The 20744-nt window shown below is 47.3% G+C and overlaps 6 protein-coding genes and 1 non-coding gene across 13 annotated transcripts; 5 read left to right on the top strand and 2 right to left on the bottom strand.

The window, feature by feature from the left end:
• The first annotated feature begins 1339 nt into the window (after positions 1-1339).
• Positions 1340-2743, top strand: LOC111257049 (aspartyl protease family protein 2-like). Its single transcript, XM_022826061.1, has one exon. The coding sequence runs from the start codon at positions 1340-1342 to the stop codon at positions 2741-2743; it is 1404 nt and encodes a 467-aa protein (XP_022681796.1).
• A 259-nt stretch (positions 2744-3002) lies between these two features.
• On the top strand, positions 3003-6689 carry LOC101768787 (serine/threonine-protein phosphatase 2A activator). The gene is made up of 2 exons (XM_004964912.3): positions 3003-4243; positions 6147-6689. Exons 1-2 carry the CDS (start codon positions 3084-3086, stop codon positions 6154-6156), a joined length of 1170 nt encoding a protein of 389 aa, XP_004964969.1. The 5' UTR covers positions 3003-3083; the 3' UTR covers positions 6157-6689.
• Positions 6690-6969: 280 nt separating this feature from the next.
• LOC101781608 (pentatricopeptide repeat-containing protein At3g20730) lies at positions 6970-10595 on the top strand. Of its 3 annotated transcripts, none has more exons than XR_002677438.1 (3): positions 6970-7812; positions 8223-10150; positions 10399-10595. XR_002677438.1 is itself a non-coding variant. In XM_022826006.1 (2 exons), exons 1-2 carry the CDS (start codon positions 7185-7187, stop codon positions 9272-9274), a joined length of 1680 nt encoding a protein of 559 aa, XP_022681741.1. In that variant the 5' UTR covers positions 6970-7184; the 3' UTR covers positions 9275-10595. The 3 variants fall into 3 exon arrangements, 1 of the variants encoding a protein (XP_022681741.1); XR_002677437.1 differs by having other exon boundaries at positions 10303-10595; XM_022826006.1 differs by having other exon boundaries at positions 8223-10595.
• Positions 10596-10781: 186 nt separating this feature from the next.
• TRNAD-GUC lies at positions 10782-10853 on the bottom strand. Its single transcript has one exon. It is a non-coding gene; the product is annotated as a tRNA-Asp (tRNA).
• Positions 10854-11208: 355 nt separating this feature from the next.
• On the top strand, positions 11209-12287 carry LOC101768385 (ADP-ribosylation factor). Its single transcript, XM_022826060.1, has 4 exons — positions 11209-11338; positions 11460-11550; positions 11649-11764; positions 11886-12287. Exons 1-4 carry the CDS (start codon positions 11282-11284, stop codon positions 12285-12287), a joined length of 666 nt encoding a protein of 221 aa, XP_022681795.1. The 5' UTR covers positions 11209-11281.
• Positions 12288-12614: 327 nt separating this feature from the next.
• On the bottom strand, positions 12615-17036 carry LOC101767449 (polyadenylate-binding protein 2). Of its 5 annotated transcripts, none has more exons than XM_004964908.2 (6): positions 16831-17036; positions 16644-16743; positions 15569-15639; positions 13300-13491; positions 13051-13166; positions 12615-12951 (listed from the first exon to the last, which is right to left on the bottom strand). In XM_004964908.2, the coding sequence occupies exons 1-6, from the start codon at positions 16921-16923 to the stop codon at positions 12909-12911; spliced, it is 615 nt and encodes a 204-aa protein (XP_004964965.1). In that variant the 5' UTR covers positions 16924-17036; the 3' UTR covers positions 12615-12908. The 5 variants fall into 5 exon arrangements, with proteins under 5 accessions (XP_004964965.1, XP_004964967.1, XP_004964966.1 ...); XM_004964910.2 differs by having other exon boundaries at positions 15569-15633; XM_004964909.2 differs by having other exon boundaries at positions 16644-16737.
• Positions 17037-19289: 2253 nt separating this feature from the next.
• On the top strand, positions 19290-20594 carry LOC101767041 (aquaporin PIP1-6). Its single transcript, XM_004964907.1, has 2 exons — positions 19290-20177; positions 20301-20594. Exons 1-2 carry the CDS (start codon positions 19380-19382, stop codon positions 20400-20402), a joined length of 900 nt encoding a protein of 299 aa, XP_004964964.1. The 5' UTR covers positions 19290-19379; the 3' UTR covers positions 20403-20594.
• Positions 20595-20744: the final 150 nt, after the last annotated feature.

Below are 20744 nucleotides of genomic sequence, written 5' to 3'. Positions count from 1 at the left end.
TTAAGTTCAAAGTTGTGATTGGATAGAGATGACTTATGTTTAAAAATATTTTAAAATTTTTTCATAATTATTTTCATAGGTTAAGAACATTTAATACATAATGAACTTAACGATACAAACATGCGTGAAAAGTAATCATAAAAAAATTCTAATATATTTTTCTAGGAGATCATGTTATAAGTCTGCTTGTAAAATTTGAAATTGAAACTCCAGACTCCAGTTGTGCATGGAGAAAGGAAAAAAAAAGTAAATCCCATTAGGAGGTGGATTAGACTTTCAATGGAGTAAATCGAATCTAAAGTTTGTTATGAGGTTAATAGGATAAAGCGGATCGACGAGGTGCGCACAATGAACTTTTGTTTGTTTAAACATGGAGTAATGCTATCTCTACTTGAAATCATCATTATTTTTGTTCACATTCCTTGTTCAATTTGTTGAGTACTTGCATGTGCTCCCTCCGGGCTGGGCTCCGGCCCATGACAAATTAACGAGTAACACTATTGAGTACTTGTGTATCAATTGGTTAGTTTTGCTGTGGTGGAACCTAATAATCTCGTTTGAGTCTTAGACTCAATCTAGGTGTTCGTATTTTTTCTAAAATTATTTCAAAATAAATGGAACATCCATCGATAGATGAGTTCTGATGAAAACTAAAACAAATCAGCAAAACCAACATGCATATTGGCATGAGTAAATTCGAGGTCGGGATTGGGAGTTAATTTCGGCGGTTTGTCCACGAATGTAAACGAGGAAATAGTGAGAATAGGCAGAGAAGTTGGTCTGTTGGGAAACGTGCCAGAAATCAGAAAATGGGTCGATACACGGTGTTGTTTTGCACTTGCAGTCTTGCACACAGGATTAACTTCTATAGCTGCACTACCCAGTGGCAAATTAAATTAGCTAGGAATGCTAATCTGAAATTTGGGGCATGTGCGATAGCGCACTCTGCAATTGCTCATATACAGGCCCGACGAGCAGTCTACTGGTTTTGTACTAATAAAGACTAGTGTTGCATGATAAAGGCATCCGAAGCCTCTATCTTCGTTTTTTATTTTTAATCCTTTTTAAGTTTATTTTTAAAGTTGTGGGGGTTATTTTTAAAAATAAGTTAAAAAAGGGTTAAAATTAAAAAAATTCCTATCTTCATGATAGAACTCCCGTCTCCTGATGGCAGTTATAGATAGCTCCTGCCGCCCACTTGTACTCGTACCCAATGCAAAATCTTCAAGATGCTATCCTCAAGATAGAAAACTGACGTGAGGCCTGAGCTCTCTCTCTCTATATCTTCTCTAACCAATGCGGACTTGCCATCGACATTCGACAATACCCATCACGCACCATGGAGGCGAAGCTCACTACCAGTCTTGCTATCCTCACCGCACTACTCATCATGCATCACCCCTCTATCACAGCCGCCGCCACCATTGCCCACCACACAACAACGCCGGCCAACGCTAGCTTGGCCGCCGGTTTCAGCCTCCAGCTGGTGGTCCCCGACCACGACGACCTAGACCACACCGTCCGCCGCGGCAGCGACGGCTTCCTGCATCTGCAGAGCCTCCGCACCGACCTACCGCCACGCCCGCCATCAGGCGCTAACAGCTCCTCGGCGGCGAGCGCCACCACCCTACGCCCAGAGATGACGTACACCCCGCTACGCCTGCCAAAAGCCTTGGTCATCGGCGTCGGCACCGGCGCCGGGCACCAGGACTACCTCTTCCAGGTCGTCGACACCTCGAGCCACCTGATATGGATGCAGTGCATGGGGTGCGACCCGCACTCCCCGCAGCGCCACCGTCTCTTCGACTCGACCACCTCGCCGACTTACCACCTCGTCGCCGGCACCGACCCGTTCTGCCGGCCGCCCTACTGGTCCGAGTTCAACGGGGAAGCATGCGCTTTCCGCTTCGACGGCCCGAGGGACATGTCCGTCGAGGGCTACTTGGGCACCGACCAGCTGACCTACAACAACGCGGTGCACCAGAACGTCCCCTTCGGTTGCGCTCACAAGGCCCACCATTTCCAGAACGACGGCGTGTTCGCCGGCGTCATCGGCGCGGCGGCCGTGGCCCGCGGGCTCACGCGGTTCTCCTACTGCCTCTTCCACGGCGGCGAGACGAACCGCCAGGGATTCCTCCGTTTCGGCACCGACGTCCCGCGCAACCCGCGGTACAGGACCACCGAGATCCTGCCGGCGGCGGCGCTCGACGCCGCCCATGACTCGTCGGGGCACTACGTTAGCCTCGTCGGCGTCAGCCTGGGCGCCCGCAGGCTCGACGGGATCCGGCCGGAGATGTTCGCCCGCCGCGAGGACGGGCAGGGAGGGTGCGTGGTCGACCTCGGCACGCCGGTGACGGTGATGGCTCGGGCGGCGTACGACGTCGTCGAGGAGGCCGTGTGGTCGGACCTCGAGCGCCACGGAGCGGAGCGGGTGGGGCGGCGCGGGTACGGCCTCTGCGTCCGGGCGTCGGAGGCGATGAAGGGGCGCCTCCAGTCGCTGTCGCTTCACTTCTCCGGGGACGAGGAAGCGGTGCTGGTAGTCGCGCCGGAGCAGCTGTTCTTGATGATGGATGACGAGCAGGGGCGGATCGCGTGCCTTGCCGTAACGCCGGGACGCCGAACCGTCATCGGCGCGTTGCAGCAGGTGGATACGCGGTTCGTGTTCGACCTGAAGGACTCCAAGCTTTCGTTTGCACCGGAGTCGTGCATCCGGGACACCGTACCGTCGAAGCCGTTTAAATGATGATCCAACCATGCTATTTTCGTAATAAATAAAATCAGGAACACATCGTGAGAATCTCGTGTATGTGCTATGTATGCCTCCTATGAAAAATTTTCTGCATACGCGCGTCATGACGAAGAAGGCCGAATTTTAAAAAAACATAGAGAAGGCACAAGCAAGATGCCGGTTAACAACTGCTGCCGATGGTCCACCAGTTAGGCCCAAATGCTGCCACTCGGCCCGTAGAGCCCAACCATTTCGCCGCAAGTTCGCAACGCCTCTCCGGAGCATCAGTTCCCCTTCCCCACTTCGCCTCTCCGATCCCGCACGCCACCGCCGCATCGCCACCGGCACGGTAGCCATGTCCAACCCCGGCTCGTCCCCCACCTCCGCCTCCGCTCACCACGACCACGAGCACACCCCGCTCTGCCGCTCCTGCGGCGCGCCCACCACGGCGCCGACCCCGCCCCCCTGGTCGGGGACCTCCGACTCCCCGCCGCCGGCGTACCGCCCGATCCGCCTCTCGGCCATCAACGCGCCCACCAACACCGCCTCCATCGTCCTCTCCCCAGTCCCGCAGCCCCTCCCCGTGCCCCCGGCCGCGCCGCCCCACGCCTTCCAGACCCCCACCAAGCGGATCGCCTCCCCCGACGACATCGCCCGCTTCCACGCCTCGCTCCACGGCCGCCACTTCCTCGGTTTCGTCGCCGCGCTCTCCGCCTCCGTCCACGGCCGCAAGCTCTCCGACCCGCTCCCTTCCCCGCCGTCCCCCGCTGTCTCCGCGCTCCTCGGCCTCATCTCCGCGCTCGCGGCACTCGTCGCCTCCACCCCGCCGCTCCCGCACAACTCCCGCTACGGGAACCCGGCCTTTCGCCTCTGGCACGAGAAGCTCACCGACTCCGCCAACGACTTGATCGCGCGGATCACATCCACCGCCGCGTCCCCCGCGGACCTCGCCGGCGCCGAGGTCGAGCTCGTGCCGTACCTCCTCGACTCCTTCGGCAACGCCACCCGCATCGACTACGGGACGGGGCACGAGACCAACTTCGCCGCCTTCCTCTACTGCCTCGCGAGGCTCGGGCTCATCACCGAGCCTGATTACCCTGCCGTCGTCCTGCGCGTCTTTGCAGAGTACCTCAACCTCATGCGTACGCTGCAGGACACGTACCAGCTGGAGCCTGCGGGCTCCCATGGCGTGTGGGGCCTTGACGATTTCCATTTCCTGCCCTTCATATTTGGGGCCGCGCAGCTTATTGATCACAAGTACATGAAGCCCAAGTCGATTCACAATCCAGATATCTTGGAGAACTTCTCCAAGGAGTACATGTACCTGGCATGTGTTGCATATGTGAAGAAGATAAAGAAGGGGCCGTTTGCTGAGCATTCACCGATGTTGGATGATATCAGTGGTGTGCCAAATTGGAAGAAGGTGAATAGTGGGCTGCTCAAGATGTACAAGGCCGAGGTGCTTGAGAAAGTGCCGATCATGCAGCATTTCCTCTTTGGTTCACTAATCAAATGGTATGAGTCATAGCACTACATATTTTTTCTTGGCATGTATTTGGTGCCCATGAATTGATCTTGTTAGTTCCAACTTAGAACAAGAGCTTCTAGTGTAGGGAATGGCTGAGAAACCTGCTGAATTGTGCAGTGAGTAATTCAGTTCTGTTTCTAGACTGGGTTTGGTATATGAGTCATGAAAGATGAATATATGATTGATAACCACATCAAAAAGGAAAATAGATGTCATTTTTATCCATTGGAACCTCTGGATACAGCATTGTTTGGGAAGAAGTTATTATAATGCAGATTACTTGTTTCCTTTGCATTTATCTGGCATTGCATTGTTGTAATTAGGGAAAATTCTATGGTGTGATCCTTTAGCCTGTTTTGCCTGATAGGCTAACTCTGTAATGATTTGCAGTTCCACGGTCAAGTAGTTGTGTTTTCAAATTTGTGTATGATAAATGTTGTCTGAGAGACACCCAAAATGGTTGCTTTCTTGCTTTTACTTTACTCATCCAAACCCTTCTCTTTCCCATTTCCATGGTATCTCTAATCATTGTTGTAGAACCCCCTATGTTGGAAAGATATACCAAAATTAATGTGGCTGATAACTAGTTGGGTAGCATCAAGTGCCAGCTAGAAGAGTAGACCTGTTCAGACCCAAGTAAGGTTATGGACAGAAAAGTTGCGATCAAACAGTGTTTGGATAAAATACTTGAAGGTTGTTATGGATGAAAGCAGAAAAAAGTGAGATTAAACTGAATTCATATGATTTACTGGAAGACAGCTATCTGTTTACTAGCATGAACAAATAATATGCTTGAAGTTATTTGTGGAATTTTGTGATGCTAAATCACCTAACATAACGTACCACTGAATCATTGGATAGTTCTATCTAGTCCATGGTGAGATCTTGGATTGGCCTAGCTAGTAGGTCACTCTTTATGTTCAATAAGGTCAACATGTCCTTTTTATCATTTTATGGTTATATTTTGCATTTCGCATGTCATTCAGTTCAAATGCCCAAAATAGTCAAATTTTCTGTAGGCCATTTGTACAAAAACCGTCCACATTCAATGCTTAAGTTGATAATAATTTGTCTAGCATGTTTCTTGTTCTTGATGCCAATGTGCATTTTTCCTTCATATTGTTTCTGAAACATGAATTAAAAAAATAGCTTGTAACTATTGTAAGAAAGTTGTTCTTATTACTTCAATATTTTTATTTACTCTGCGTGCACTTGCCATTCTATTATTATAATTGTCTTGATCACTTGTATGATGTGTTCCTTTTGTACCGTTACACATTTTGGTTCAGAGAATGGAATAAGGTACCATTGCCCAATTTTCGTGAATCCAGTTTGACAAGTTTCGTGACTAAACACTCTTTACCCAATTTTCCATAACGCATGCTGCATTACCCACATCACAGAAGCATCACAGGTTTTGGTGTTTTATACTTGACCAGCCAATTTTGAAGCGGTATCTATTTAATGCAATAGAGCAACTAGCTAGTAGCTACAGATATGTACTTTGTCTCAGAAAAAAAAAACAACACAACTGGATAGGTAGCCAAGAACAGTACCATCAACACATTTTCCCCGGTTTTTATCAGTTTTTTTGAAAAGTCTCTGTCATTCAAAACACCTTAAAGTGCAATAAGTCAGTTTGAAACAGATCCCCATTGCTTGGGTTACATACAGCTACATTAGTAGTAGCCTAGCCGACACACATGCTGTTTCATGAATTGATAGATAAATTGGGTCTTTGTTGATAGTTGAAAGTTCAAACTAATTGCTACTAAATGAAACCATTGTTAGTGATGCCTGATACAGACTATTGTTGCTTACTGCTGCCTGCATTTTTATTCACGAGAACTGCTGATTGAACATTTGGTTTCTGTGCTCTGTTCTTTTCAGGGAGGACTAATGCCATCTAAAGAAGCTCCCCGTGATCTGTGAGAACTCCTGTGTGATGCAAGGACTGGTTGTACAGTGACGCTGCCCAGAGTCTGTAGAGAAAAGACCTATATAAGGTCATTTTTCCTTCTAGGGTGAATGGGTTTTCTGTATGTTTGCGATAGCGTGCCATCACATCTGCTATTATGCCGCTTCAAATTCTGGGAACCTGTCACTTCCTTCTCAGCTTGCATCTCCTTGAGGACATTGTAGTAGTAGCTGAATAAACACCTTGTATGGAGGCTTTTTAATGTAGATGACGAGAGCAGTGGAGCAGTTTTTTCCTTTTCTTTTTTTTTTTTCTTTTGTAAGGATCAGTGAATGGAAGCCTGAAACGTGCTGCCGCTTGTAGTGGGTTTGCACTGTGACTTATGCTGTTGTCAGTCTTCATCTTGATTGACCGTTTGACCTCTGAATTCCTGATCCTTAGCAAAGTGGCACCGTCGAAGAAAAAGAAAAATCCAACGTCTGGTACCGTCCTGTTTTATTTGGTGAGATGTTTAATCTTTTGTTTCTTCTACAAGTTGAGTTGAAAATTTGTAAAATGCTTCGCCAAGCTTTATCCTTTTCAAATTTGTCCTGAATATGAACTTTGCACTAATGTTGAGGATCCTCATTTCCGAAGGAAAAGGCTTCGCACTCATCGCTATTGCACATTTTGCGACTAGTGAATCTTTTTGTATTTTTGTTCCCGCGAAGCTTGTCGTCAAAACTCAAAACTAATCTTATATATATAAAAAAAATTCAAAACTCCTTTTCAAAAAAAAATCAAAACAAACAGGTACTACAAATAAATACCCCTCAAAAAATAAATATCCCTCAAAACCAGCGCATGAATCCTCAAAACCAAACGAATAAACTGCCATCAGCGCCGAGCACCGTCGTCTACCTCGACTGCGGCAACCTTCTCCAGCTACCATCCCTGCGTCCTGCTTCCCTCACGACCTCAACATCGGCAGGATGCGGTAGACCCGTGGGTGTCAAATAACTCGCGCCGCAATGACCCTTGCCAATGGCCCGAGATCCGCCGCCGCGCTTTACTCCTCCCTGCTCCAGAGCTTCATCGGCTCCAACGCCTTCCGGGAAGGCAAGTCCGTGCACTGCCGGATCATCCTCGAGTCCTCCGCCTCGCCTCCGGACCTCCACCTCAGCACCAAGCTCGTCATCTTCTACTCCCACTTCGGCGACGTCGCGGCCGCCCGCAGGGTGTTCTACGGAATGCCGCACCGGAGCGTGGTGTCCTGGACGGCCATGGTCTCCTCGTACACCAAGAACGGCCGGCCCCGGGAGGCGCTGGAGCTGTTCGCGCTCATGCTCCGGTCCGGCACCAGGCCGAACCAATTCACCTTCGGGAGCGCGGCTAGCGCGTGCTCGGGCGCCCGGTGCGCGAGGAGCGGGGAGCAGGTGCACGCGTGCGCGGCCAAAGGGAGGTTCGCGAGGGACATGTTCGTGCAGAGCGCACTCATGGACATGCATCTGCGGTGTGGGTCGGTGGCGGATGCGAGTCGGCTGTTTGCAGAGACGGAGAGGAAGGACGTCGTGTCTTGGAATGCCCTGATCAGGGGGTTTGTGGAGCGCAGGCATTACAGTGATGCGCTTGGATTGTTCTCATTAATGCTGAGAGATGGTAAATTAATTATCTTGTTATTCACTGGCTTGAAATATTCTGCTTATCTTTATGCACCTCAAATCCACACGTCCCCTTGTACACTAAGGATATCACTAGAGTAGATTACATTAGTTCAGTATTTCTAGTGAAAAGGAAAAAGACAATACATGATACACTAATATGCTAAACTAATTGATGGCAAAATGGATGATTTTTCTCTCATTTAAACAGACTATATAGAATAATGAGTACTGCTAAGTGCTAAATGGAACATCTCTTTATGTGAGAATATTGGTGGCTAGGTGTGTGATAATTATTTTCAATGAAGCCTCACCAATTGCTTCCATCCGTTTTAATTTCTTTGTTATGCTGTTTTTCCTTTTTATTTCTCATTCAATATGCGATACATCTCCCTTTTGTTTGGACAGCAATGCTGCCTGATCATTTCACATTTGGAAGTGCTCTAAAGGCTTGTGGAGCAGTGAGTGCGCTTTCCAACGTGGAGCTAATTCACAATTGCATCATCAAGCTGGGTTATTGGGATGAAAAGGTTGTTACTTCACTTATCGATTCTTATGCAAAATGTCGGAGCTTGAGCAGTGCAAGGATGATATACGACTCCATGTGTGAACCAGACCTCATGTCATCTACTGCACTGATCAATGGGTACTCTATGTATAGAAACCACAGCGAAGATGCAATGAAGCTCTTCTGTAAGATTTATCGTGATGGTTTAAGAATTGATGGTTTTCTGTTAAGTTCTTTGCTTGCCATTTGTGCTAATATAGCATCAATAAAATTCGGGGCACAAATTCATGCTTATATCTGCAAGAAGCAACTTATGGGTGATGCAGTATTGGACAATGCTCTAGTTGACATGTATGCAAAAGCTGGAGAATTCTCAGATGCCAGACGCGCTTTTGATGAAATGCCCCACCGAAATGTGATTTCTTGGACTTCACTTATTACTGCCTATGGGAAAAATGGTTTTGGAGAAGATGCTGTGACCCTTTTTGACAAGATGGAGGAGGATGGTGTAAAGCCGAATGAGGTGACATTCCTCGCCCTTCTGTCTGCATGTAGTCACTCTGGTCTTCTGAACAAAGGGATGGAGTATTTCACTTCCATGATGAGCAAGTATGGTATCAATCCAAGAGCGGAGCATTACAGCACTGCTATTGACCTTCTTGCTCGTGGAGGTCAGTTAGAAGATGCATGGAAGCTTGCTCAGAAGATGAATGCTGAACCCAACTCATCAATGTATGGTGCAATGCTTGGAGCTTGTAAAATACATGGAAATGTGCCTCTAGGAGAAACTGCAGCCAAGAATCTTTTCAGTATGGATCCTGAGAGTTCTGTAAACTATGCTGTTCTTGCAAACATGTATGCAGAGTCATGTTTATGGGAAAATGCTCGGAGGACCAGAAAATTATTGGTGGAAACATCCAGAGGAAAAGAAGTTGCTTGCAGTGTCATATGAGAAGTCTATGGTTGACAGAGACAAAATTTCCTAGGTGATGGTTATCTGCCTATATAAATGACAAGAAGAGTCTGGAATCTGAATAACCTTTCAACCATGGTTCAGGATCCCAGGTGAACATGAGGCCTGACATACAAGCCTCCTCAACTTGCATAACTCTGAACTCACTCATAACAACAGGGAACTTGCGACTTATCAGCAGCCATCATGTTGGTTCACACAGCTTATCCTTGACATGGTCAATTGTGCCAAAGCCTCAGAAACTGAGATTAGGTATCGATTCCTTTTCAGATGGTTATCATGGTGAGCCATTCAGCAGAATAGAATCGCAGACCCTGCATAGCACAATTATTTCAGCAACATGCGATGCAGTGTATGTTCTGACACTACCAATGCAGTTAAAGGCTCTCTGATTACTTACTGCATATTTGTATCCTACAAAAAAAGATCCCTAAACAGTAAACAGAACAAATACCCCATGTCATTCAAAAACACTTCAAACCTTGGATTTCCATCTGGCAGTACACATTATTGAATTAAAATGAAAAATCTGGACGACTCCAGAAGACAACAAATGTAGAATGTAGGTCCTCAATGGCTCTTGGTTAAATAATGGGACAACTTGAAAAACAAAGAAAAGGAACAAAGGTTCATAATCATGTTCTTCCAAACGAAAACTAGACAAAATAACTAAGGAATCCGTAAACACAGTAGATGATTTAAAGATACAAAGATGCAAATCACAAATTGAACCAACAGTCGCAATGCCAAGGATAAGCTGTGTGAACTAACAAATTAGGGTTGCTGTTCAGTGCTGACATCCTGGATGAAATCCAGGATCTGGTGGCAGGGGATGCTCTTTTCCTTGGTTAAGTGGTAAGAACTAACAGAGCTAGTCTTTTCATTTGTTCTTTAAGTAAGAGGTTATATTTTGGGAAACTGGCACGAATTAGCTAATTCAGTCCGACAATGGTGGTAAAGGTTTGAATTTCCTCAGTTTGCTAATACTGCATCGTTGTTGCTTGCAGTGATGAGAGTTCAACTACTAGAAGAGTTCTTTCCTTTTCTTATGTAACTGATTACAGACCAGAGAGCCTTAATTCGCCCTGTTCTGTTTTAATTAGGCAGAGGAACTGGATGAGACCGGTGATGGGGTTATGCTGTGGATAATTCCAATCCCCCAACGGCCTTATGGTGCTGTTCTGACCGTCTGGTGAAAGGCATATGTTGCCGACAATTTTCCTCCATTTTTGTTGATACCGTTCACCATTCAGAACTTGTTTCGGTTATTCACACCGAGTGATTTCTTATGAGCGTGAAAGATGTAGTGGTTCAGCTTTGTATATGGACTATTCTGCATGAACGAACTTAACTAATTTCTCTACGTTATATTTATTATCTTAAAAAATGGCTGTTACAGCTGCAGTACCGCATCTCTCTTTGTTTAGGAGGTAGCCTGATTGATTTGCGTTGGCAAATGAAAACTGTAGTGACAAATAAAAAAAAGCGCCGTTGCCGGGGATCGAACCCGGGTCACCCGCGTGACAGGCGGGAATACTCACCACTATACTACAACGACCTGGTTGTTGATCGGCTGCAGAAAAGGTATCTTTTCTTAATACTTACGGCCTCATTCACGTGCGACAGCACCTGATACTAACAAAATCGACGAATGCCTGAGCTGACAACACTGTCGGTGCCATCTGCCATGACCATGACTCCATGAGCACTAGAGCACAGCAATCGCTCGATGTGGCTTCGTGCTCCCATGTCAAACCAACTGCAGATTCTCGTTCTCCGTCGGTACAAGTCAAACACCGACGTCGAACCAACTGCAGATGACTTCATAAACAAAGCGGCAACATGGACCACACGTCGATCAAATCATCCCTGATGAGCAATAGAATCGAGCAAATAAAGCAACCAGAATCTGGCGCAAAAAAGAGTCTGAACTCTGCGTAGGAGTAGGAACAGGGAGGAGCGAGGAAGAATAGCGCTGACGCGAGCATGGGCCAGTCGCTGATGAAGCTCTTCTTCGACAATTCCTGCCAGAAAGAAGTGAAGGTAACAATCACCAACAACCATCGCCATTGGTGCAGATGGCATTGTGATTAAGCTCTTCTTGTCGCTCTGAATCCTTTCTCGGTTGTGCTTTTTTTTCTTCCTTGCCCCTGTGCCGATGTAGGTCGTGATGCTCGGGCTGGACGCCGCCGGCAAGACGACGATCCTGTACCGGCTGCACGTCGGCGAGGTGCTGTCGACGGTGCCGACAATTGGTAGATTTCTGCAGCTATCGACATTGATTCTAGCACATACATTGCGAGCATGGACTGGAGAGGCGTTGCGAGTTGACGAATAATCGTTGCTTCTTCAGGTTTCAACGTGGAGAAAGTGGAGTACAAGAACGTGGCCTTCACGGTCTGGGACGTGGGAGGGCAGGACAAGCTGCGGCCGCTCTGGAGGCAGTGCCTGAGCAACTCGGACGCCTTGGTTGGCATTCTTCCGATCTTTCCCCCCATCCCATCTGATCTACCATTCCTTTGGAACGCTGCTGGAGTCCGAATTCAGAGCCTGAAACTGAAATTGTTTGTTAATCCCATTGGCGTTGCAGATATACGTGGTTGATTCGGTGGACAGGGACCGGGTTGGCGTTGCCAGGGAGGAGTTCCAGGCCATCGCCAAGGACCCGCTCATGCTCAACAGCGTCGTCCTGGTGCTGGCCAACAAGCAGGATATGGTAACTAGCGATGGAACCCAACCTAATAGCCGAGGCACAGAACACGTAGAGATCCTGCTCTCATCTCTGCTTGTATTTTTCCCTCCCTGCGCGCAGAAAGGGGCGATGAAACCGCCCGAAGTGGGCCAGCGCCTGGGCCTGTATGACCTCAAGAACAGGACGTCGCGCGTGGTGGGGGCATGCGCGCTCACCGGCGAGGGCCTGCACGAGGGGCTCGGCTGGCTGGCGGCGACGCTCAAGGACGCGCACGCCTGGGGAAGCTCCGTCCGCTTCTAGCGTTAGCCGACGGCACATGCGTCGGTACACAGATTTTTGCGTTCTGTACACAGGATCGAGTGTTGATGCAAACTGATTTTGGTCACTTGTGTTTAGTTGACCAGAGAACTGGCCATTTTACCGAGGCGTATATGCAAGTGTTGTTTACATATTTGTGCTTTTAATACGGGTGAAACAGTGCGTACGTCATCACGTCAGTGGTGAATGGTGACCGGGCACGCGACTACGCGAGGTTTGGATTTCTCGACATCTCCACATTTAGGTGAACGGAATAGTTAGATGTGATAAAGAAGTAAAGATGCACTAGCCTAAAATAAGACGATCATATGCCAACCTCAAATTCATTCAAGCAACACACGTTAATAGTGGCCTCTATCGCCGCAACAGCAACATCACAATTCACAATAGTACCTTACGTGTAACCAAATCGTAATCGTTTTACACAACTGTCACTGAAAGTAAACAATACAGTACAAGCCTTAAACGCTGTCAATTCAGAAACATGTCTGGGAAGATGGTGTCAAGCTATGAAATAACAGAACGCAGGGATAAGGTCCAGCTTCCTCTTCAATTTGAACCGACTATGGTCCATGTGCTGACAACTCTATGGAGACCTGATCTTCAAAAATAAGGTCTGCGCGGGCGGCGGAATCTGGGGAACCTCCTGCGCATCAACAAAAACAAACGGGAGTTAGAAAAGCTGAGTGATCGTAATAAGGTCTGCCCAGATGCCATGAAGCTAAGTAGACAGTTGACAACTCACCCATAGCCATAAGGACTATAACCATACGGCCTCATGTAGGGGTGCCCATGGTATGGATTGAAACCTCGGCCGCGGGGTTGCTTCATCCCAGGAACATTAGTCCTCTTTGGTGCCACCTGATGAGGAAAAAAACAAGGTACTAATCTCAAAATGCGAATGTTTACCTGAAGAATAAGGGAATGGAGGGAGCAAAATGGAAATAGACCGTCAGCTGTACTTAGTGAAAGCAAGAAATAACAAGATTCACACCTTGAGTTGGCGGCCATGCAACTCTGACTCGTTCAGCTTAACAGCTTCCTGAACAGCTTCAACTTCAACAAATTCCACATAAGCAAAACCTTTAGGCTGCCCAAACTTGTCAGTCAGTATTGTCACTCTGTTGACAGTTCCGCAAGAATTGAAGTGCTGCTGTACTTCTTCTGGAGTGCAGGCATAGTCAACCTGCAGTTGTGATCACACAAAAAGTGAGTGGATTTGTATTTCCATGTAATTCAATAACCAATCGGCTGACAAGATGCAACCAAAACCAGACTTTGAATCTAAATTTTTTGCAGACAATAAACAATTCATTTGAAGCATCCACAAAAAGTCACTCAAGGTGCCTCTCTTCACATAGACGAAAATAGTACATGAGTCACAAGTCAGCTGTTCCAAATATCATATGAGACAAGTTGCACCAGAACTACTCAAATTTGTCCAGATGTGACTTTAATTCTTAAACACCGTTCCTATAAACCCATCTAGGTCAGCCTGTAGTTTGACAAAAAGTGATGTCCCAGCTAGTTTCATTATCCCTGCCAAGTCCCTAAACTTGCTCTACAGTGGTTACAAAGTTAACACCACATTGCCACTGCACAATAGAGCAAATTCCCAGACATAAAATAACTATTAAAATTTAAGGGCACCATGTCACAGTCAAAAGATTAATATGGAACTATTTTAACTTTACAGAACATCTACTTTGCATCTTCCAGCATATAGCTGAGCTAAATGAATGAATGCAAACTTGCCAGAAACATGTGCATAGCCTCGAAAAGGAACATGTATTTACGATGTGCCAGGCGATTCACTAATTACATAGATGAAGGTTTTTGAATGATAAACATATAGGTTGTACATAAATAAAACAAACTAAGAACCCGCAGTTAGAAATAGTCCACAAGCATTATGTCTAATGACAACAAAGACAAAACAGTCCATTGCTAGCACCATCCAGTACACCTATATGAATATCTTCTCTAGAAGATGACAATTTTTTCTGACACAAAATGGAGTTTGACCAGAAGTTAATGAGAAGTTTCTACTTTCTAGGATATAGTTGGTCAAATTATGAAATCTTCAACCACAAATAAAGAGAAGTTCTCATCAGGGCCACATGACATACATAAATTATCATGAAGCACTGGGGCTTTAGCTTATTATAATATGATTTGGCACCCTGCTATATTTACTGTTTATATTATGGCACTATGCCATGTACCCATAAGACAAAAGGATACACTTCGATGCTTAAGAAGTGTTCAAAGATCACACACAAGGCAAACTAATGGATTGAAGTTGACTTCTTTAAAAAATGGATTAAGAAGTGCCAAAGAGAATGTTTCAGCATGAAAGAGGGAAAACATCAATACAAAACTGCAGAAGAAACATCAAGTGTAAATCCCAACGGTCGAAGCTTCAACACAAGCATACAATGATTACAGTATACTCAGCATAAATGTGAGGTCAAACTTACATGTCATGCCTATGAACTGTGCCAGTAAATGGCTAATGATATCACGCCACATCAGTACCAGGAATGTGCCTGACACGTTCTCTGCTGGCTACCTTGGGGGATAATTCCTAGTCTATGATATCTCTTTTTCCTCTCTATATTTTCATCTTTTTTCTGTACTTTTTTTTACTTTTTTCAAATCATTTTTTTCTATTTTTCATTTTTTTCTCTTTCTTTTTTTTCAAGAACTTCTTTATAGGATTTTTCCTCTTTTTCTTTCCCCCATTAAGCTAACACTAGAACTTGTGCTGAGATTCAACCAGATGCCAAAACTTTGATTGAAAGGCTTGATTACAGCAGACTAACCTGCGACCATGGCCATTGCTCAATCAATGCAACAGAGAAAAACAAAAAGAAATAGATAAAGATAGAGGAGACAACTTATTATTTGTATCATGAACTGACAATAAGACCAAGTCCTGTTGTTCAATGAAATGGAATTTTGCAGCAGGGACTACAGATAATACAAACCCCACGTTGAAATAAGATTACTAATGGAGCCCCCACCCAAAGAGACATATTATATACTGGAAGTGAAAAAAACAAATAAAAAGGCAAGCACATCATTATTAAAACCCCAACTATAATATTTTAAACCAATTTTATATCTTTAGTTCGAAAAACATATTCTGGTAACAAGGACCAAAATGCGAATCATCAGATATATGCATAGCCATAGGTTATGAAATACTGAATTGTACATCAGTCCTCTTAAATTATATAAAGGGAAGAGATTAAACTTACATTTCCAACGAATACTGACCGAGCATCCATCTCCTCTTTGTTTTCAGATGTGGTTGCATTAGGATCTACACCTACAGAAAAATTAATGAATATAGGTATATTACAAAATGCAATCAAACAAAGGCTCAGGTTGGATAGGGGATGATTGGGATCCAAATCCATAGGATTACTAAAACCTAAAAATTTAAGACCAATGACACATATGTTCCTATTCCAAACATGCCATACATGTACGGACAAACACCAAGGTTCAGCTAAAACAGAAAGCTGAAGTTATTGCAATGGAAAATGGAGCGGATACCAAATACAAAGTCATCTTAGAATTTTGTTATCATGGCAAGCCTTCTAGCTCGACAGAAAGACCATGATAACAGAGGATATAAAACAGAGATGCAGGTCACAAACACCCATCCCACACGGAGCCTATTAAACACAAAAGCTACCCAAGCAGTAATATTACAGGGTAATATCATGTGGTGCATTCACATCCATGCAGCAACCAAAACAAAAATCTAAACAACGACCACATGGCTTCTAAAGCAACCAGTCAATTCCCAACTACTGACAAGCGGATGCAAGTTAATGCAGAATTGCTCACCCACCCTACTATAGATGAGCAGTAACACACTAACACCATGTCCTCGCAGCAGCAACAATGACCACACCACATCATCTCGCTTCTAAGTTCTAACACAATCAGCCAATTCCCAACTACCGATAAGCAGATGCAATTTAATACAAATTTCCCCAACCACCCTGCATTACTACAATGTCCGCACATCAACGAAAACAAGCACAGCAAATCATATAGCTTCCAAGTTCTAATCGAACCCGCTAATTTGAAACTACTGATAAGCAGCTGCATGCTAACGCAAATTATTTGCGCATTGGCCCTACACACATCAACGAAAACAAACCAGCACAGCAAATCATATAGCTTCCAAGTTCTAATCGAACCAGCTAATTTGCAACTATTGATAAGCAGCTGCAAGCTAACGCAAAACTTTTGCGCAACGACGTGGATCTTGTAACTTTTAGGGGAAAAGTAGCACACACGAGGAAGGGGATTCCGAACCTTGCATCTCCTTGGCGACCTTGGCCTGCATCTCGCGGAGCGCGGCGGCCTCCTCCTCCATCTCCTTGAGGCGGCGCTTCATCTCGTCGAGCTCCTGCAGCTGCGCACGCGAGCACGGGTCAGTACCACCGCTAGGGTTTGGGCGGCGAGGGGGCGGCGGCGGAGGTGAAGGGGTGCGGAGCGGGACCTTGGCCGCGTCGTCGCCGGCCCCGGACATGTCGACGTCCTCGCCGTCGACGGGGATCTCCTGGCCGTACACCTCGTGCTCCTCGTCCTCCATGGCCGCCGTGCCGCGTGCGAACTCGGCTGCTAGACGAAACCTGATGCGGTCCGCGATTCGGGAGGGGTGACCGGGTGAGGCTCGTGGGGGGCCGGGGATTAGCCGATTAGGGAAAAAAATGGGGGCCTCGCAGGTTATATACTTATATAGCCGGCGGGAGCGTGTCGGACCAAGGATGGGGTGTGTTGCTGGGCTAACTAGGCCCATCACATTCCTTTTTTCAATCGATTTGGACTACAGTTTTGAGGCCCGACCACATTTGGACCATGTGGAAGGTTTAGCCACGAAATTTGGATATATATTTGACACTTTTAACTAGCAATATCACAATATTCATAAACAATATATTATTTTAATTTAAAATAGTTATATATTATAAAAGAATTTTTCATGAAGAACCTAGTGGTATCAATCTTGCATTGTTAATCTATATAAAATTTTAGGTATTTATAGCAAACTTTTATTTGAAAAATTTTAGACAGACCTATATTTCATCAGATGAAGCATTTAAGTTTGACAAGATCGCAAATGCTAGTAACGACTGCTTTGATAATAGTTTTGTTTAAGAACAAACTTGTTGTCCCGAAGGAAAAAAAATTAATCACTAGACAAACAATTTAAATCCAAGACCGTCATCCTCGCAGACGGTGACGGTGCCGAGACAAAAGACAGCTGAGAGAGGGGGGAAAAATACTTGCAACTTTTAGACATTTATGATGATGCACCTGACGAGAGGGGAGATTTTCCTTCGGAAAGCTTCACCGAGATCTTCTTGCTCAAGGCAAAATTGGAAGAGTTGTGGAAACCGCACCTTTAAGGTGCCAAAGTCCCACCAATCAAACAAGAATATGACAGAAGCTCCATCACCATGTGAACACTGCAATATTGCGATAAAAATTATATGTGTTTTCTTGATGGATTTACTCACAGGAGATCCTATTGGTTATAGAATTTTGTAAATAAATTTAAGTAAGATAAGATTGTCACGTTATGCGTCTCAGGGTCGACAAAGTAGAGTGCATGACCATGTCCAGCTCGAGAAAATGTGAGGGGTCGAGCCTGGCTAGTAAAAAAATGCTCACGTCTAAATCCTACGCTACTAGGGAATCCACATTTAATACTGGTTGGGAACCCCTTTAGTAGGGTATTGTTAGTAGAGTATTGGTAGTTCGATACTAAAAGGGATCTTTAGTACCGGTTAAGATAACCGGTACTAAAGGGTATTAAAAAAATTAAAATCCTAGCTCAGCCCCGCCCCCACCTCCCACCGCCGGCCCCCTCCACCCCCCGCTGCTGCCGCCCTCCCCCCACCCCCTTTGCCACCCGCCTCCGCCCAGCCCCGCCGCCCGCTCGCCCTCCTTCGCTCCCGCCCGCGCACTCCGCTGCTCCCGCCCTCCGCCCTCCGCTGCCCTCCTCCGCTCTTCTCGCCGCCGCTCCCGCCCGCCGTCGCCGCTACTGTGAGAGCTGTGAGTGAGAGAGGAGAGGATAAGCTGTGAGAGTTGTGAGAGGAGACGGGAGGATAAGGAGCGACCGGTAATGGGTGGACGGGACCTTAGTACCAGGTGGAGTACTAAAGGACCCCTTTAGTACCGGGTGGAGGCTCCACCTGGTACTAATGTGCCTCAGGACCTTTAGTACCGGTGGAGGCTCCACCCGGTAAGGCCTTTAGTACCGGTGGAGGCTCTACCGGGTACTAAAGGGATCGCAGGAGCTTTCTCGGGGACTATCCGATAGGCCCGGTACTAATACTCACATTAGTATCGGGTCAAAATGTAACTGGTACTAAACCTCAGGATGAAACTTCCCGTGCTAGTATTAGAATTTTTCTTGCAGATCCTAGATTGATTTCATCCTTAAAAAAATGTTTACCCCAAACACATCAGCTCTAAATTCCTTTGTTCCAACTTTCCAAGCACGCCCTAGGAACATAGGAAAAGATACTGCTACTAAGTTTTTCGAGTGCAAGTAGCTGACTAGCAGTGCAATGGACCGGACTTGGAGAACGGAATTCCAGTTCCATTTGCTGCTGCTGCAATGGGAGGATTAGGTCAGAGTTGTTGGGTCAATAGGCCACTCAGCACAGCAGGGGGGGCTTGAGCCTGTGCGTGTGGTCAGGGATGCCGCTGCGGCTGCCGCCCATTCTGTCTCTCTGCTCTTGCTTGCATCTGAATTACGCCAATACTGATCGTATCACTTGCCCGCCATGACATTCTCAGCCATCAACCGTTGATTAACCCCAAAATCACTTTGTCCATTTGCGCCACGCACTACTCGACATGGGCCCTACTCCGTGTAACCAATGCCACTCCGCTGCAGCCTTTATAAGAACACAGTGGCTAACTCGCTCGTCGCTCCATCCAGTCCACGCTCACTATTGCAAGCTAGCAGCTCGCACTTGCCATTTGGCACGTCTCCATCAACTGATCGAGCTCGTAGCAGCTCAGCAAGCCACGGCCATGGCAGGAGGTAAGCTGCAGGACAGGTTTCAGGACGACGAGGACGTGCGCGTGGGCGTGGACCGCTTCCCAGAGCGGCACCCCATCGGTGCGACGGCAGCGGACGACCTGGGCCGCGACTACACCGAGCCGCCGCCGGCGCCGCTGTTCGACGCCGCCGAGCTCTCGTCCTGGTCATTCTACCGTGCCGGCATCGCCGAGTTCGTGGCCACGTTCCTCTTCCTCTACGTGACGGTCCTGGCCGTGATGGGCGTCAGCAATTCCCCCTCCAAGTGCGGCACGGTGGGCGTCCAGGGCATCGCGTGGGCGTTCGGCGGCATGATCTTCGCGCTCGTCTACTGCACCGCTGGCGTCTCCGGCGGCCACATCAACCCGGCCGTCACCTTCGGGCTCCTCCTGGCCCGGAAGCTGTCGCTGCCGCGGGCGGGCTACTACGCGGTGATGCAGTGCCTTGGCGCTGCCTGCGGCGCCGGCGTCGTGAAGGCGCTCGTCGGTGGCGCGCTATACGAGGCCGCGGGCGGCGGCGCCAACGCCGTGAACCCGGGTTACACCAAGGGCGACGGCCTCGGCGCCGAGATCGTGGGCACGTTCGTGCTCGTCTACACCGTGTTCTCCGCCACCGACGCCAAGCGCAGCGCCAGGGACTCCCACGTCCCGGTGCTCGCGCCGCTGCCCATCGGGCTCGCCGTGTTCCTGGTGCACCTCGCCACCATCCCCATCACCGGCACCGGCATCAACCCCGCCAGGAGCCTCGGCGCCGCCATCATCTACGACAGGCCGCACGGCTGGCACGGGCACGTAAGTTCTTGTTGTACTCTACAGGGAAAAAACAACCGTACTGCTGCATCATGATGCTATATGCTGAATTGCTGATCAAAATTAAACTCTGATGGTTTCGATAATGCTTGTGTTGAATGCCAGTGGATCTTCTGGGTGGGGCCGTTCACCGGAGCGGCGCTTGCTGCGGTGTACCACCAGGTTGTGATCAGGGCCATCCCCTTCAAATCCAGCGCTCACTACTAGCTGACATGATCCTACTGTACGTCGTGCCGACCCAACATGTAGTCCGATGGCTCCATGGAATGTGTGTTCGTGTGTGCCAACCTTGTTCGTACATGTGCTCAATTTTCTTTTCACATGTTTGAATCCATGGAAATGTGGAATTAATAAAATGTCCAGTTCAACAGTATGGCATCGGCCCACTTGTAATGCAACACAAGCCATAATAATGCACAAGGCCCATTATGAGCATACACAACCAGCCATGGCCCATGGACCTGAACTACTACTTGTCTACTTTGTTTGTGCCTTCGGCCCTTCTTGAGAGGCCACCGGGGAGAACGGAGAGGGTGTGGCCCACTTTCA

This window comes from Setaria italica, chromosome IV (genome assembly GCF_000263155.2).
Source record: "Setaria italica strain Yugu1 chromosome IV, Setaria_italica_v2.0, whole genome shotgun sequence".
Lineage (NCBI taxonomy): Eukaryota > Viridiplantae > Streptophyta > Magnoliopsida > Poales > Poaceae > Setaria > Setaria italica.
This window is presented reverse-complemented; position numbering and strand designations above follow the sequence as displayed.

Bases quoted from the DNA above. Each gene is read 5' to 3' on its own strand.
- LOC111257049 (XM_022826061.1), top strand. From the start codon at position 1,340: ATGGAGGCGAAGCTCACTACCAGTCTTGCTATCCTCACCGCACTACTC.
- LOC101768787 (XM_004964912.3), top strand. From the start codon at position 3,084: ATGTCCAACCCCGGCTCGTCCCCCACCTCCGCCTCCGCTCACCACGAC.
- LOC101781608 (XM_022826006.1), top strand. From the start codon at position 7,185: ATGACCCTTGCCAATGGCCCGAGATCCGCCGCCGCGCTTTACTCCTCC. The intron at 7,813-8,222 runs GTAAATTAATTA...TTGTTTGGACAG, and splicing joins CTCATTAATGCTGAGAGATG to CAATGCTGCCTGATCATTTC.
- LOC101768385 (XM_022826060.1), top strand. From the start codon at position 11,282: ATGGGCCAGTCGCTGATGAAGCTCTTCTTCGACAATTCCTGCCAGAAA. The intron at 11,339-11,459 runs GTAACAATCACC...GTGCCGATGTAG, and splicing joins CCTGCCAGAAAGAAGTGAAG to GTCGTGATGCTCGGGCTGGA. The intron at 11,765-11,885 runs GTTGGCATTCTT...TTGGCGTTGCAG, and splicing joins TGAGCAACTCGGACGCCTTG to ATATACGTGGTTGATTCGGT.
- LOC101767449 (XM_014805140.2), bottom strand. From the start codon at position 16,923: ATGGAGGACGAGGAGCACGAGGTGTACGGCCAGGAGATCCCCGTCGAC. The intron at 13,167-13,299 runs GTGTGAATCTTG...TTTCCTCATCAG, and splicing joins TGCATGGCCGCCAACTCAAG to GTGGCACCAAAGAGGACTAA. The intron at 12,952-13,050 runs GTGAGTTGTCAA...GTTGATGCGCAG, and splicing joins TATAGTCCTTATGGCTATGG to GAGGTTCCCCAGATTCCGCC.
- LOC101767041 (XM_004964907.1), top strand. From the start codon at position 19,380: ATGGCAGGAGGTAAGCTGCAGGACAGGTTTCAGGACGACGAGGACGTG. The intron at 20,178-20,300 runs GTAAGTTCTTGT...GTTGAATGCCAG, and splicing joins CGCACGGCTGGCACGGGCAC to TGGATCTTCTGGGTGGGGCC.